Below are 17673 nucleotides of genomic sequence, written 5' to 3'. Positions count from 1 at the left end.
GTTTTCACATTGGCCTGAGCGAACTTCACATAACAGCTAGAGACCGATGAGATTGAATTTTGGCGGTCTTTACAAAATATTGCAGAACTAATTTGATTGGTCCGTGGAGGTAAAGAGGTTAAGTTTAATCCGTTGAATGTGTCCATTAAATATTATAAAATAATAATAGCACATATTATTGTAATTCATTATGCTAAATTTTTAACTCTAGGATGGCTGTCCACTCGTTGAAAATGATTACAACACTTCACCTTAACAATTTGTGGTCCAATATAATACTGTGTATTCTTTTTTTGTAAATGTATTTATTTTTTTTTTTGCTAGGTCGAGACTCCAAAGAGAGATCCTGAATCTCCAAAAGAACTAGATTATCTAAGGGAAGCCATAGGACCCTCCTTGATTCAGCTATGGGACAAGTATAAAGATGAACCCATAGCTCTCTTAAAACTAGTCACAATCCCTCAGTACTTCAATTGGAACTTAACTTGGATAAAAGGAACTGTCATGGTAAACATATAATTTTATTCATTTAAATTGAATCTTAAAGGTAAACGTAGGTTGACATGTAAATCAAATTAAAGTTCCTGTTGAACTAAAAACAATGCTGCAAACCGCATCTCAAACAGACAACCGAGTAAAAAATTACAGCCGTTCAAATATTTCTTGAATTTGACATTTTGAATCTTTTTTAAATGGCTGCCATTTTTTACTCATGTATTTTTGAGCTCAAATTTGCGGCTACAATGCCTTCTACTAAAAAAGACCTTTAATTTGATATGCATATTGACCTTCGCTTTCTTTTAAGATTTTCTTCCGTTTTCTAGCAGGCACCCCCTAAGGAGTTAGTGTATAATAGCATTGCAAATTAAATTAATCATTGAACAGCTAATAGAATTGATAATTAAATGAATCATCAAACAGCTGTCATTTTTGACTCGGTTGTTCGTTTGAGTTTGGATTTGTAGCATTGTATTTTACTATCAAAGCCCTTTAATTTGATGTGCATATCAACCTATGCTTAGATTTAAGATTTTATCCCGACTCCTAGCGTTCCATCCCCCATAGGTAACATCCGATCTCCATGTACACAAAAATCTAGCTTACTCTTACCAGTAATGTATGCCAACTTTGCTTGTGTTGTGATATCGCTTGTCGTTTTAAAGTTATAACTTTTTAACGGATTAAGATTTTGAAAAACTGATTGGAACATTGTATTCAGCGTAAAAATCTAGTTTGAAACGTTGGGTCACAACCCCACCTTTAAATTTGAAAATAAATTTTTCTATCCAAAATGGCGGATCCAAGATGGTGGCCAAAAATGTATACTCAGTCAAAATTAAGTACTTACTATTCTACATTGATCTGACATGGTCCGGAGTTGATATCTTAAGAAATGTAGAAAGAAGTAGGGGGGAACTCATTTAAAAGTCATCCTGTATATCTGTCAGCACAATAACTCAAGTGAAAATCATCTGATTTTGATAAAAATTCGGTAAAAAGTTCACAAATCAGCATGATTGAACTATGGTAGTGTGGTTTCCGATCGCACGATCTTCGCAGACATGTTGTTATTGAGGACATTCCAGTAATCCTACATTTTCACTAATCCGGCAGTATCCTATATCTGCCGGATTACTGAGGGTCTACTATAATCAGAACTGTAATTAATTTTGAATGTTTAATTAATTTTGGAATATAGGCCAATTCACATGTTCTCGTGTGAAGTTTATAACAGTGGTTAATTTACAAAATATTAAATAATGTACATTATGACTCTTACCACTGGCTGATAATTGAATTTAGTATAAAGGTTATATTTAGAATAATCAGCTCATTCTAGTTGGTTCTCATATTTTCAGGCAGTCAAATCATGGTTTTGTGTCCTGCTAAACATAAGACATAATCTACACAGTTCCCCCGCACAGGCAGCTGTTCACAAAACTCTTTTATGTCTTTACAATTACATCTTGAAGACAGAAGAATTTGAAAATGAGATTCCTGGGATGAAATTGGCTTTGTTTGATGCCACCTACAAATTGAGGGACTCGTGTAGAGAATTAATAGAGGAGGTAAGTTACAAACAATAGACTCTGTAAACAATTGAAAACAAGTAATCAATGTTGATCACAACCACAATATTAGTACAAAGCTTTTGATATAATCCCATGTTATTGTGCTGTAAGGTGTTATTTCCGAGGGGGGGGGGGGTAAAACTACACCTTATAAGCCTCGGATCTGCTACCAGTCAGGTGTGTTCAGGGTTCAGTTTAATTTATTAATTGGCTGGGCTCAGACCATAGGATTTTATCATTTATTCAGTAAATCATTGGTCATCATCATTCCCCAAATTAATAGTACAATAAAAATATGTTTTGACCCAAAAAAAATTAGCACAACCGGGGAATTTGGTACAGATGTTGGGTGTACCTTCCTTTTGAACATACTAAAAGTCCCCTAAAATTGAAGCTGTGCTACGGCCGCCATGTTGGAAAATGGCGGCATATTTCTGTATTTTTCGCTATAGTGACTTTATTATTAGAGATACAGGAAAAAGCTAAATATACAAAATGTAGGTCATCTAAAAATACACATTTTTTGTATTTATCATCTTTCTCTAAACCCAACGGTTTTTGAGTTATCCCAATTTGACAAACACTTTTGTCTTGTTTTTGACTGACTAAAATTATGTAGTCTAAGACTTTATCTACATCGATTTCCCTTTCCTTATGAATATGAGCCAGGGCAATCCCGTTCAATCAGTCTTCTGTCATGGATGACCTGAGATAAGTTTTTATTCTTCTCAGTGAAGATTACCCATTTTATCTAAGTGTAAATTGGATACCCAAGGGGGGGAGGACTATAGCCCCTCTCTGAATCCGCCACTGCAAGAATGTGCAGCCTAAAAACTTTTCCACCGATCGCTTAAAATAATTTTAGATGGTTGATGGATATTTGTTGTAACTGTTTTGTTATTATTCATTATCAAACAGGGATCCAATTAAAACCAGAAAAAATATTAAAAGTTACCTCATTGAAAAAAAAGTAGATTTCCACAGCAAATTTAGGTGTTAAGAACAATGGTTTTATGGTCACCTCAAATGTTTCAGTACCTACTAGAAACTATGCAGCTGAAACAGACAAAAGTAATCAAAACAAATGTCTACCTTGCCAAGTTTTTCGATGTCAGTGACACTGTACTTGTTTACCATGCGTTCAGCGCCTTAAAGCTTGGTATGGAAAATCACACAGAGGTGAGAATATGTTTAAAAAATCAAACATTGAAAATTATCATGAATATTAACTTTTTATTAGGGATGGGTTGGTTTGTCGAGTTTAAACCGAGAAATCATATAAAAAGTCAGTTTTGGTAGGATTGTTAGGATTGTTTTGTAGTAATGATTTACTGTTTATTTGGTTATGTCTTACCTTATCTTATCTTAGTCACGGGCCATTGCAGCTTATGGGAGTGAACACACTCACCTTATCGCGCTGAATCTTTTCCACGGATGTTTTGGTTTTAACTAGGGATGGTCAAGTCTCGAAATTTCGGGAAATTTTAATTCTCGTTACACGAGACGAGATTTCTTTTTGGCCGAGAATTTTGTCGAGACGAGAATAAAAAAAAAAAAAAATTAAAAACGCCTGCAGAAAGTCAATGCAATACCCGCAATACAGGAGCGTGTTGTAGTTGCGTTTCCTTTGCGAAGGCGTTTTTATTTAATAAATTCTTTTAATGTAAATATTACTTTAATTATTTTAATAATATTACTTTAATAACATTTGAGAAGTTTTGTTAAGTGTAAGCAGTGTGAGGAATGTTTTATTACTATAAAAAGTCAAAACAAGTAACTATTTTATAAAAATTAATATTGCTTTTATTTTATGATTTATTTTATTTTAGGATAAGTTGAACTCTATCCTAACTGATATCACTATGTTTCCTAATCGTCTAGGCATTTTTAATAAGTTAGGCGTGATTAATAAAAAAATGTTATGCTGATGTTTTTTAGTAAAATATTGTAAATATTCTTGCCTATTATCATTATTTTTGTATTTAAACAGTCATCTAACAATGTTACAAAATCAGGTAAAAATTTTGAACGTGCATTTCCCGTTGTGTATGAGAAGGGAAATCCCGTCTCGATCTCGTCTCGAAATTTTATGAGAAATAAAAAATCTCGTCTCGTCTCGTCTCGAATTAAAAATCCAATCTCGTCCATCCCTAGTTTTAACCATTGATGTACATGGTGTCTATTCTCCAGGAAAACCGGAAAACCTCCGGGAATTTAATCGTACCTTGAAATGTCCTGGAAAACTCCAGGAATCCACCCAAACATCCGGGGCCCGGTCATCGGAATCGTCAGCTAACCGAAACACTACCGCTTTTGTTGCCGCGATCGCAGGAAACGATTATCAGTGTCGCCGAAACCGCAAGATATTCTCACGGGTATTGCCGCGATCGCGGGAGACGGTTGTCGGTGTCGCCGAAACCGCAAGATATGGTCACGGGTTTTGCCGCGATCGCGAGAGACAATTATCGGTGTCGCCGAAACCGCAAGATATCCTCACAGGTGTTGCCGCGATCGCGGGAGATGATTATCGGTGTCGCTAAAACCACAAAATATGCACACGGGTGTTGCCGCGATCGCAAAAAACAATTATTGGTGTCGCTACAACCACAAAATATGCACACGGGTGTTGCCGCGATCGCGGGAAACTAGAGATGTGCGAGCACAGGTTTTTCAGGTCGAGTTGAGTTCGAGTCGAGTTTAAAACAAAAAAATCTAAGGATGTGTATGTTTAAGTAACTCCTTAGGCCTAGAGCATGTAACTTGTAAAACAACCTTGTTACAAGCTGAAGTACGATTATAAAAAAATTAATTATTAATACTTGTGCAGTAACAAAGAAAATAATTTTAAAACAACAATAAATTATTTGAATTTGAAAAGAGCTCATAAATGAACATATACTTCTGTGAAAAATACGTAGGTGAGCACATATTTATTCATCCAAAGATTAATTACATTAATCCCTATTGTTAAGTAATATTGCATAATACTTGGCTAAAAAATTGCTTAATACTTGTATCTATTAGTTATTAAGGTCGCAATTACAATGCAGGTATAACGTTTAATAAACAAACGTTCTGTCAAAATACTGAAAATGTATGTTCAAAATAAAGTACTTAAAAAGGCCTACAAGTAGCCTACCTTACTGTTAAATAAAACAATTGTAGATTGAACATTGTAACTGAATAATGTAATAGGCCCATACAATAGTAGTTATAGAAAAGAAATCTAATGAAACCTAGACTTAGGCCTAATTCACTATCATCAATTGTATTCCATGCACATTAACCACATTAATGTAAGTTGTCAAGAAGGAAAACAAACTATAATGTAACCTAGATTTAGGCCAAGCCAAACTGATAAGCCTACTTATTGTAAGCTAAAGAATTTGTAATCAAATTTATAGAAGGCGAAGTGCTAGCACTTAATTATTTTGAAATATTTGTAAGCTTTAGTAACAGAAACATTTGTTGTTTATTACCATAGATAAAATTACTTTGCTTAGTCTATGTTGTTAACTCTCTAATAACTACAATAAGAAAAAAATCTGTTGTTATCAATAACTGATGATAATAGCTCAGCTGATTATGAGTAATGCGTAGAAGTCTCTAATGGGAATGGGGTGATTATAGTAACCATGGCAACTTGTTGAATGCGTGGTGGATGGAAGAATGAAGAGAAAGTATAATGATGTTTTTATGTTGTTATCTTTATATCCTTTTTAGGAGTGCTATTATCATCTTTATGTATGACTAGCTGTGTGCCCGTTCTACGCACGGGGATCTTATAGTAGTCAGTTGAAACCTTCTTATATTGAGAACAGCAGTTGGTTTGCATATTTTCAGATATGCTGGCAAAACTATTATATATAAACCTTCGCAAATACAGTATCTGACAGTTTCAAGCTAAAACAAATGCTTCGCAATTAAATGTCACCCGGATCGTGTTGATCCATATGTTAAATCCAATGATTAAACTAAAAAAAAGCTTTATAGGCCTAGATCTATGAGGCATAGCCCTAAGGTAGGCCTATAGTTGAAAGTTACTTTCCACAATGGTTAAAAGTATTTAAAGTACTACCTCAACCTCACCATTTAACAATTTATTCGGGTTGACATTTTCATTATCAAGTTCTTGTCCTTTTCGTGACACTGAGAAATAAGGACATTAGTGCGTTACCTACAGACATTCACACAAAAATACAGAACTTAATTAGGGAATTTGCTACGTTTTAAGCATAACAAAGTACATATAAAATTAGTATTTAAAATCTTTGTCAATATCATCAAATTTTATCATAACAAAAAATTACCAAAATAGGCCACTAACTATTGATACATAAACATCGTAAATCGTAAACAATTCATGATGTTTTGCTGAACAAATGTTTTACTTAAATGAGTTATCATTTACTTAGCTTTAACTAACATTTTGGAATTCAGACAGAAAAAGCAAAACTTATACAGTTAAGACATCAATTAAATTGAATACGACTGTATAAATAAGGTGCAACACCAATGATAACACTAATTTGTAAATTACAGTGATGTGTTGATACGTTTTATTCGTAAACAACATTTAATATAAACTTATTGGTGTCAGTTTGAAAAAAAAACTACCTTATACAAACAACTTTTTGTTATTTAATAAATTATGTATTCTCTAAACAATGATTGGTATATCTATTAACATTAGAGGGAAATGTGACAAAAATCCCACAATGCTAGGTCTTTGGACGTTTGTAATTTTATTTCTTTCAGTAGGGAGGCCTTGTATTCTAGGGAAAAGTACCGGTATCAAGGATTGTCGTCGAAAAGGTTGTTATGAATAATTGGGTAAGCGTAAGTACTCAAGAGATAGGCTATGGCCCTGTTGGCTGTATGGTCCAGCCATTGCATCACACGGTGAGTAGGAACAGAAAGTGACACATTGGAAAAGCGAGTTTAGCATCGTCCATCAACTGTAAACCTTTGCTACTACCACCCACTACAGTTGTGATTTTTTACTTTACACTTTACACAACCGCCATTGAAGCGCCGTCAATGAGTTTAAACCTTGTTTGTAAGCTATTGGCGACGATAAATTTATAATTATCATGCTTTTTTAAGGTCAATAACCTAAAACATCATGATTGTGCAATGTTGTATTTTGATGTAAAAATGCAAAACATGGCATTAACTCTAATTCAAATAATATTTATCCTGGTCCCATGCAGATTGTATTATCAATGCTAATTAATTGTGGTCAATTCAAATTACATTTTTGATGATTCAAATCTCCTAAGCAAAAAGACAAAAGTCAAACCAGGCAAGGAAAAAACCTGCTATTGTAATCCCCCTCCCTACCCAGCCATTTGGGAAGTGGTGAAAGTCTAGTCTAAATATAGCTCAAAGGTCTCACCCTTCCCCCCCAACCCTCTACTCCACTCACTGTTGTCATGCTGCTCATTTCGAGGTCATTGCACAACCCCTCCCTCCCTTCTATTGTTTTGCCTTTCTTTCTTCTATAAGGGTCGCCACAGATCTTGACAGATGGATTGGCGAACGTTGGGATGGGCGCGGGGAGGAGTGCGGATACTTTCCTGAAAACATTGGTTTCCTACAACTACTGCCCGTGCAAAAATAGTGCAGACTCAAGTTTACGGTACAGTATCACACCCATACCTTCGGCTTGTTTAATTTTGACGAGAACCCTATCAAATTTAAGAAAGTATTATCAAATGTTATATTTCAAAGTTTCAAATTTTTACACAGTTTGTTAAATTTATATCCCAAAAAAAATTTTTAAAATCTGTGGTTTAAAAATTTTTGAGTTATTTAAAAACCATACGATTACTACAATATATATACATACATATAAATCAAAGAATATTGAGGTGATTTACAACAATTTTTGTTTTGTCAAGTTTCAGAAATATAACGTTGTTATGATATATTTTCTCGTAAATTGTGTAAACCTTTTTAACTTTGTTATCTTGTGATGAAAACTCCCGCTTAAAATAAATTGGACTATCAATCGATTGTATGAACTAGAAACATGGTGTCTAAAGAAAAACGAATTATTAGTTTAGTGATTTGAAATGAACTTATATTTTTGTAAAACCTTTTTATTGTCGCGCTTTGGGGCTTGTAAGAGGGAAACACATTGCAGAAGGCTTACTTTCTCTTTCATTTACCAAGAAATGTGTTTGTTGCCAGATGCTTGTTTATGACTCATGTCACCTTTTTAGTACAGATAAAATAGGGTTTTATAAACAACAAAATTTGTACATTCATGAAATTTCGCCTGTGAGTTACTAATAATATTAGAAAAAATTAAAATCCGATGAGTCCCCAAAATTTTGGGCGTCCTAAGACCCTTCTTGGGGCCCTTTTTGTTCCGAAGGGTCCTTGTTCCTGAATAATTTTGTTTTTACGTCTAAGGTCGAGTGAAGTGTGGTTTTCGATGGTTTTAGTTATTTTAAATCGATTGGGAGTAGTTTTAAGTGTATTAAACCACACCATACAGGGTGTTTTGAAATATTATTACTTTTTACGATATTAAAGCATTTATTCATAAAGTAATAAAATTAGTTACCTCCATGTTCTATATAAAAGGGGATTATTGAAAATAACTGTAATTCTTTATTATATAAGAGGCAAGGATCACAAGGAGTAAGAGAAAATATTAAATACCCCCGTCACAGCAAACCTGCAGACTAAGCAAATTTTCATTTGCCCGATTTTCAATTAAATCTAAAATAGCATTGCATTTAATGAATACTTAGGTTTGCTGCTACAAGGAGGCTAATAAAGTGTGTTTATAGTAAAATATTAATAGCCTAGTATAAAACAAATAAATTTGACAAGTTTGATCAAAATATATCTATTAGCAAAAAAACAAAATCATTTTACACTATTCTACATAAGAATAACATGGGAATTTTAAATTTACAATTTTAGTATTTTTATCCGTAACTAATAACCATACAAAAACACGTTAATATACTAAATTATTTGTTTTTAAGCTATTTAAAATGTTCTAGAGAAAAATTGGGAAACTTTGTGTTTTGAGGGTAAAGTTAATAAGAAAACCCAATTTTTACCCCATAAACCTCGTTCCCATTGTTCAGAACAAAAATGCTTGTACCGGCAATGCTGCTCTGATGTCTTAGTGCTGTCCTGGTCGTCCTAACCAAGTTTGAGGAACTTAAGATACAATCTGCAAACGTCAGTATGTATGAAAGGTGTTTTTGCACCACATTGTTCGTGCTTTAAGATTGGTGCTGCCTGTTGCCTGCAATATGCAAGGTTTTAGATTTGTAAAGGGGAATTCTGCTTGAACACCAACTTGGACAAAATCAATAAAGAGGGACAAGTTGCTAAGAATAATAAAATTGTAAATGAGTCGTCTGAGAATAATTATTGTGATGATGGAATTGTAAAGAAAGATACTACGGAAATTGTAGAAAATAGCTTTAGTTTAAGTACTTCATTGTAATGTAAGGTTTTATACAAATACAATTGTTTTAATTTTTTTTTTTATGTAAAAATATTACCTAAATAACTACCTAAGAAAAATACATATCAATTTGAAATTGGTCTTAATAGATTTGCATAAAAACACGTTGAAAGATTATTCACACCACCTTAAAAGTTGAAATTTTTGCTTAGTAACCTATGTTATTATGTTATAGTGTAAAACTTAATCCATTCCCTTTTAGCGAACATCCCATATAGGAGATAAGCTATTACCGAAGGTCTTATGGTAAAACATAGACCCGAAACCGATTTACGTTTTCATTTCGATGCCCCCAGAAGCCTGAAGCACCATCCACTCAATATATTATGTATGTGTTTATATACATATATACCATGTTATATACGTGTCCGTAAACATGATAACTCGAGTAATTTTGGTTCAATTTTAACGAAACTGGCATAATCGGTCCATGGTACAGGGTTTTATGTGGTAAAAATTTGTAATCTTTGACCCTCAAAAGACAAAGTTTCCCAATTTTTCTCTAGAGCATTTTAAAGATCTTAAAGAAAACAAATAATTAAGTATATTAACGTGTTTTGTAAGTGTATTGGTTACGAATAAAATTCAAAAATTGTAAATTTAAAATTCCATGTCATTTTTAAGGAGAATAGTGTAAAATGATTTTGTTTGTTTGTTTATAGGTATGCCTTTATAAAACTTGTCAAATTTATTTGTTTTATACTAGGCTATTAATATTTTACTATAAACACGCTTAATTAGCCTCCTTGTAGCAGCAAACCTAAGTATTCATTAAACTCAATGCTATTTTAGATTTAATTGAAAATCGGGCAAATGAAAATTCGCTTAGTCTGCAGGTTTGCTGTGACGGGGGTGTTTAATATTTTCTCTTACATCTTGTGATCCTTCCCTCTTATATAGTAAAGAATTACAGTTATTTTCAATAATCCCCTTTTATATATAGCATGGAGGTAACTAATTTTATCACTTTATGAATAAATGTTTAAATATCGTAAAAAGTAATAATATTTCGAAACACCCTGTATGGAGTGGCTTAATACACTTAAAACTAGTCCCAATCGATTTAAAATAACTACAACCATCGAAAACCACCCTTCACTCGACCTTAAACGTAAAAACAAAATTATTCGGGAACAAGGGCCCTTCGGAACAAATAGGCCCCAAAAAGGGCCTTAGGACGCCCAAAATTTTGGGGACTCATCGGATTTTAATTTTTTCTCATATTATTAGTAACTCACATGTGAAATTTCATGAATGTACAAATTTTGTTGTTTATATGGAGTGTTTTTGTATTATTTTACCTGTACTATTTTGGGAATGTGCCCCAACCTCTGGGTTTATACACTTTAACTTAACAGTCCGGACTTTGTAAATTTGAAGTCCGGAAATTGTTGTAAGTAATGACCATATTGATGTTATGAACATTGTTATTGTACTTGTTAATTTTTTCACGCCATAACCGTTTTTCATAATGAGATATTACTGTACGTACTAGTAATTGAGTTGCACTAAATCGGGCTCGAACACACCTATATAAATTCCAAAAATAACATTTAAACCGATTTTTCTGTATAATATTTGGATATATTACAATACCAATTTCAAACAATTTATGTTAGCTTTGGGGCAGTGATCACTTTATAACATCCAAATCCGATAAATATATAAACATAAAAATGGCATAATTAATATAAATTTATTCATGATAAATAATTTTAATCGTTATAAAACCTTACAATCGTATATGCTTCACGCTTCTCTGAGCCGTAGTCAGCACGACGTCTTAGTCAATCGAATCAAGGAATAAAAATTCAATCGAGGATTAAAAACAATTGAAAATAATAGTTTTATCGTCTTTAAATTCATTTGTTGTAAATTTTGACTTAACTCGGCAACACCCCTTTTGGAAAAAATTAATAAGTGATAATTGGCCGATTTACTCCAAATTTTACATAAAAAGACTGGAAATTTCAAGGTGTCTCAATATCACAATTATTCTCAACTATTTTTATTCCTTAAGAGAATTATTTTATGGTATCAGATTCCTTACTGAGTGCGACCGAGCGGCACTAATGAGTGTCGAGCCGCCCTAGTGGTGGACAATAGGCGGGTTTATGACCCGACCCTTCCCACTGGTCCGACGATAGCTTGTTGAAAACTTTTAGGATGGCTAGTAGTGCCGATTCATCGGTCAAGATCTATGGCGACCCTTATAGTGTTTCTATTCTGACTTTTTTAAACATAAATTTATTGCTTACGTAACAGTTCAGTGGTGGAATTTTATATCGTGAAACAGTACTTTAAAACAAAATCACTACTGATCATGTCATTCTGTGTCAAGTCATTATGCCATTGCCAGTCAGTCACCAGCGACTGCTTTGAGTTGACCTATTCTGTAGTGACAGCTATAAAAATATGTTAGGACAACTACCTCTTGCTTATTTCTACACGGTAGAAATATTTGTATTACTGCAGAATCTAAATAAATAAGGTCATAAATAAGGTTTTCTAAATAAATAAATATTGTCTGTGTTGTTTATGGGAAATAAGTTATAATAAATTATAACTTATATAATTATAAGTCTGTTAATAAAATCATCCATCATTTTATGTAAACACAAGTTACATTTTAACAAATATTGATTTTTTACAAAATTAAACCAGACTCGGCTCGAAACCGCCGAGTTCAAAGATAAGCTTGAGTTTCAAGGTTGTACTTAACTCGAACTCGAAATCTCGAGTACTCGCACATATCTACGGGAAACGATTATTGGTGTCGCTGAAATCATAAAATATGCGAACCTGTTATGTCGCGATCGGTTGCCGTTGTTGACGAGACTGCAAGATATGCTCACCGGTATTCCCACGATCGCGGGAGATGATAACTGGTGTCGCCTTACCTACCAGTTATACTGTTTTATTATGTTGTATAAAATATCATTCTTTGGAAAAGTTTTGTTTTAAATAATAATAATCATTGATAATAAGCGGGTTGCGATTAGTTAAGCAGGTTCCGATTATAGCTCTTAAAATTCAGGAATTTGTCTTGAATTCTCTTGGAAAACTCCTTGAATTTTTCAAACCATGTTTAGTAGACACCATGATGTAGATTTTTAGTTAATATTATTGTGTTTAACTTAAAGTGCAATTGTTTAACCAAGGTGATATTTGTGGCCGGCTTACAGGTTTGTTACAATAAAAACTTGGTGATTTTATAATAGCTATTTACTAACACTAATATTCTTTATGTATAGTAATTACAATCCCCTAACACCTAACTAACCCTACCTAAGCCTAGCTAATTACGAGATTATTCTAATTTACAATGCTCTCCTTACAGCTAACCTCTACAGGAGCTATCACTATTTCTGTCACTACACCTTTACTGTCACTGTTACTGTCACCAACACTGGTCACTCACACCGGCGTGCGGTCACTGCACTGATCTCTGACTAGACTCAGACTGGCGTGAGCCGAAAGACGGTCCCTTATATAGATTTGGTGACGAACCTTCTGGAGAATCCTAGTACCCCAGACAAAGCTGTTTACAGATCGCCGTGGAAGCTTCTGGTGGATGTCAAAGATTCTATTGAGTAGTCCGTTGACATGGGTCTATTGTCTGTTACTGGTGTGTTCGGGTAATCCTAATAGTGAAGCGTGGTCACAAACAACCCTTCGAGACGGCGTCTGGCTATTGTTGCGTGGCGCCCCTTTGTTTCGACTGAGCTGCGCCCGTGACTAGTGATAATTGTTTGATTTGACAATATTTTACAGAAGTCAAACTTATAAAACTTTATTTTTTATGTATTAATTTATTTGTAAGATAACATATTTTTTGTAGTTTGCTGTCTGAAAAGCCTGTTTATTGTGAGCAGAAATCCTGAATAATTTGATTATATTACATTATATTTTAATAAATCAATATTTCTTTAACTTGAAAAAGATTGTTTTTTTTTAATGTAGTTAAAAAAATTTTATTAGAAATTGCAACTTGCAAATGTACAACTTGGCTACCTACTGCTGTAAACTGTTTTTGGTTTTATTTATACATTTTAAGGCACTAGCATCCAAACCCATGATATGGCTGCTTCGTAGCCAAAGTGTGACTGAGCCACCAACTCATCTAAACACTATTCCTCACTACTCAGAAACTTTAATTAGATTTTATTTTGGCATTTTTTATCTATTGTTTAATCAAAGCTTTAAAACCCATATAAGGTTGGAAGATTAGCATTACTTTTAAATTCATTGGTCATATTTTCTCAATCTGACATTTAATCTTAGCTTACATACATATAATTTCAAATGATTACAGGCCATTATTACACCTACAGCAACAATATGTTTGTATACAATACAGTGGGAGGTGAAAAGTTTGATTGAGGAAAAAAACACAGATTCCAAGGAAAGGGTACTTGATCTAATCAAGAAACAATCTGTGATGCTGTTAAAAATCATGAAGGACCTCCTCCATGACACAAAGCAGACATTGAAGGCAACTGTAAGCACTCTTGGATTTTTTTATTAGCCTACTATTCTCTTTTTGTAATGTTAACTAGCTCATATGGTTGGTATTAGTAGAGGTTTTGAAAGGAAGAATTTTCATTTAAGTTATCTTCCCGTGTTGTTCTGTCTATTGAGTAAGTTAAGCTCCATCGACTGTAATAAAGGTAAGCCTCTTTATCAAAAATCCTGGCTTAGAGCTCTTGAAATCTGCAGAATCTATTCTACTTGTTTGAATTAAGGCGAATGTGTTTAAGTTATGCTGTCTTAACCCTTTGCGGTCGAATGGCGAGTATAGGACGCCGCCCGCCATTTTCCCGACTGCTCTAATGGCAAACTATACTTAGCGAAGAATGGGGAAAAAATTTGACCTCAAGGGTTAAAGTATAATTCATTTTTAAATATGGATTTTAAAACATTTGTTGGTGTTTCATGTTTTTAAAGGGAATGGGTAATACAAGCTGAATATAAACAATAGGGCTGTAAAAAAAGTTGTAATACATATCAAGGACAGTTCTAAAATAATATTCTTGTGTGCTAATGGGTTCTTAAGGTACCACTTGGTACAAAGTTTAAACCAATGAGGTCACCACTAAAAAATTAACTAATGAATATCCTGTACACTGAAATAAAATAATAAAATACTATGCTATAACAACTAGTAAAATTTGATGATATTATTTCCCATACTGCTCTGCCTAAACATTGTCTTGCCCACAGCTGACATCAGTATGTCTAATCTGACCATGAATGTTAATGAAAAGTCTGAAAGTTCAGGTTAACAAGGTTTAAAAAAATTCTTAACTGTTGGTTTTTTTTTTAAGTTATTACTATTGTTTGGTTTAGCCATCTGAAAAATTAATTGTTAATTAAAATAAGAAGAATCAAATAAAAAAAAAAAAAAAACACGCTCCTACATAAACTATGACGAAATTTCGGGTTGAGAGACAAAATTAGATTTTTAAAGTACGTAATTGTCGTCTCACCTGAAATTCTGTCACACCTTAAATTTGTCCAGATAGCTTAGCCTACAATGAGATAGTCCAGGGCTCTAACGTGTTCGTTAATTAATAATCGTTTCGAGTTTATTGGCTCAGAATATTAATTACAACAATAATGCTTACAATGTTAAGCTTACCTTTAACTAGTGCTCATCATAGCCACTCGAAAAATATGTGAAGCTAAATTTAGAATTTTGAATAAATGATGGAGAATGCGGATGACCTAATTAATTAGAAACTTAACTAAAACGTGATTCGGTCGATATACTTGGTAATCACCAAAGTAAACGTGTCGGGAAAATTAGACTCGGTCGAACACCAGAGTCGATACGGGGTTTCATAAATCAAATTTAAGTAAGACGGTTCGGGGTAACAGAATAAGTCGTACGTAAACCGTTTTGGCAACTTAAATGATTTCCGAAGCTGGTTTAAGACAAAAGGTAGTGTGCTCGTACGTGAAAAAGCGTGCGGGGTGCGTGCGACTGCGGCACAATAAAGTAAAAATAATAAAACTTCTCTAAAATGAGATTAAACAAAATAAATTCGGTAGCACACTAACCTGATGCCTTAGAATTCTACCAGGAACGGGGGAAATCTTTAATTGACCAGAATTTCGTAAGTTAGGACTGTTGGATTTATCTCCAAACAGCTGGCGTACTGACGGTTCGGTAGCGGGTGGACAACTGAGAACTGACCTACTGACCATAAGGTCTGCTCTTCTGGTCATTCTTCGCCATCGCCCCTGGCGGCGGGGTAGGTAACTAACTATCCCCTCTACGATGACGTAGGACCCTTGCCCCTACGATGCCGCTGACAACGCGGGCGCGGCTTACCCCGAACGTAGAAAATTATAATATTTAAGATGAAACTTTTAAAAATCGGGTTTTTACCCCTTGACGGGTTTTGGGTCGTTACAAAACCAGTTAGTACTAGCATTGACATTGTCTTAAGCTGATCCATAAAAAAGACAAATCTACTTGTAAATTTAATCTACAGTCTTATCATAAGACCTACAGTAATAGCTTTGTACCTATGAAGAAATTCACCAAAAAAGGGTTTGGTTTAAGTGGATAAGCAAAATTAATTACCTGGGCTTTCTAAATTTAAAATTATAAATTCAAACCAACTAATTTAATAACTCTTTTTGCTGTATATTTTAGGTATGGCTTAAATTAAATACCCCCGCCGTAACAAACCTGCCGACTAAGTGAATTTCCATTTGCCTGAATTGATTTTTAATTCAATGTATTTAATTACCATTAGGTTTTATGAGTACCTGGGCTTGCTGCTACAGGGAGGGTAAAAAAGTGTGTTTTTAGTAAAATATTAATAACTTAGTATAAAATAAATAAATTTACCAAGTTTGATCAAAATATATCCATAAAAAAGCGAACTACAACATTTTACAATATTCTCCATAAGAATAACATGGGAATTTTAAAATAACACATTTTTTTTATTTTCTCCGTAACCAATAATTGTACAATACCCCTGCCGTAGCAAACCTGCAGACTAAGCAAATTTCCATTAGCCTGATAGAATTTACACTTTAAAACTCCTTAAAAATATCATATTTATTCCCTATTTAAATAGAATTAGTTTAACGAGTACTTAAGCTCTACAAAATGGTTTGGAAAGAAATTGTAAAATTTTGTGTTTTTTTTGTGGTCAAAAATGGGAAAATCCTATTTTTACACCACATAAACCCCCGATCCCATAGTCCGATAATGCTGGTTTGCGAACTCGTTCGAATAAATGTAGGATTACACGTTTGTACCAAATTTAATCAAAATCGGATAATTTTTGCTTGAGTTATCGTGCTAACGGACACACACACATATATATATATATATATAAGTGTTAAAGTGTTTATATATATATATATGAATCTGAACGGATGGTGTTTTTGGCCTCTAGTGACCTCAAAACGAAAAAATAAATTGGTCTCGGGTCCAGGTCTTACCATGAGTACTACGGTAATAGCTTATTCCATGGGAAATTCGCTAAAAACACTTTGATATACTAAATTATTTGTTTGTTTTTTTTACTCTTTAAAAAGGCCTGGAGAGATATTGGAATATTTTGTGTTAAGAGGGTCAAAAAATTAGATAAACCAATTTTTACCCCATAAAACTCCCTGTTCCCATGGTCCGATCATGCTGGTTCACAAACTCATTCAAGTTTATCCCGTCCTACACCTTCAATAGTTATTTGTGTAACTAGTGGGCAAAGTGGCACTTTGCTGCACACGAGAGCAATGTTTACGCACAAGCCGCAGGCGAGTGCGGAATGATCTCGAGTGCAGCAAAGGCCTTTTTCACTCGTGTTACACATTATATTTTTCCTACAGTCACTATAAAGCATATAAATAATTAGTCTTTCAAACACTATACAACACGTTTTTAGGTTCAGCTGAACCTAAAAACTCTACAACACCTCATTGAAACGGGATTCACTTTTGCCACACAAAGTGTATCTATGTGGAACTAATCCTGCCATCGCTTAATTACTTTATTAAAAACTGTATGTATGATTTGTGTGTTGTATGAACATTGTGTGTTTTAAGGACAAAATTTATGTTTGTTTAAATTTATTCTTC

At 33.7% G+C, this 17673-nt stretch overlaps 1 protein-coding gene across 2 annotated transcripts in view; it reads left to right on the top strand.

Moving 5' to 3' along the window:
* Positions 1-17673, top strand: part of LOC128999176 (uncharacterized) — a 152604-nt gene that overhangs the window by 107908 nt on the left and 27023 nt on the right. Inside the window, exons 11-14 of one of the 2 annotated variants that reach the window (XM_054425575.1) lie at positions 325-507; positions 1860-2069; positions 3108-3251; positions 13886-14071. In XM_054425575.1, coding sequence (XP_054281550.1) covers positions 325-507; positions 1860-2069; positions 3108-3251; positions 13886-14071 — 723 coding nt within the window. The remainder of the gene's footprint in view (positions 1-324; positions 508-1859; positions 2070-3107; positions 3252-13885; positions 14072-17673) is intronic. The other variant, XM_054425576.1, reaches the window with a different exon arrangement.

Source organism: Macrosteles quadrilineatus, unplaced genomic scaffold (assembly GCF_028750875.1).
Source record: "Macrosteles quadrilineatus isolate MER2022 unplaced genomic scaffold, UCM_ALF_1.0 Scaffold_7__1_contigs__length_78375512, whole genome shotgun sequence".
NCBI lineage: Eukaryota > Metazoa > Arthropoda > Insecta > Hemiptera > Cicadellidae > Macrosteles > Macrosteles quadrilineatus.
This window is presented reverse-complemented; position numbering and strand designations above follow the sequence as displayed.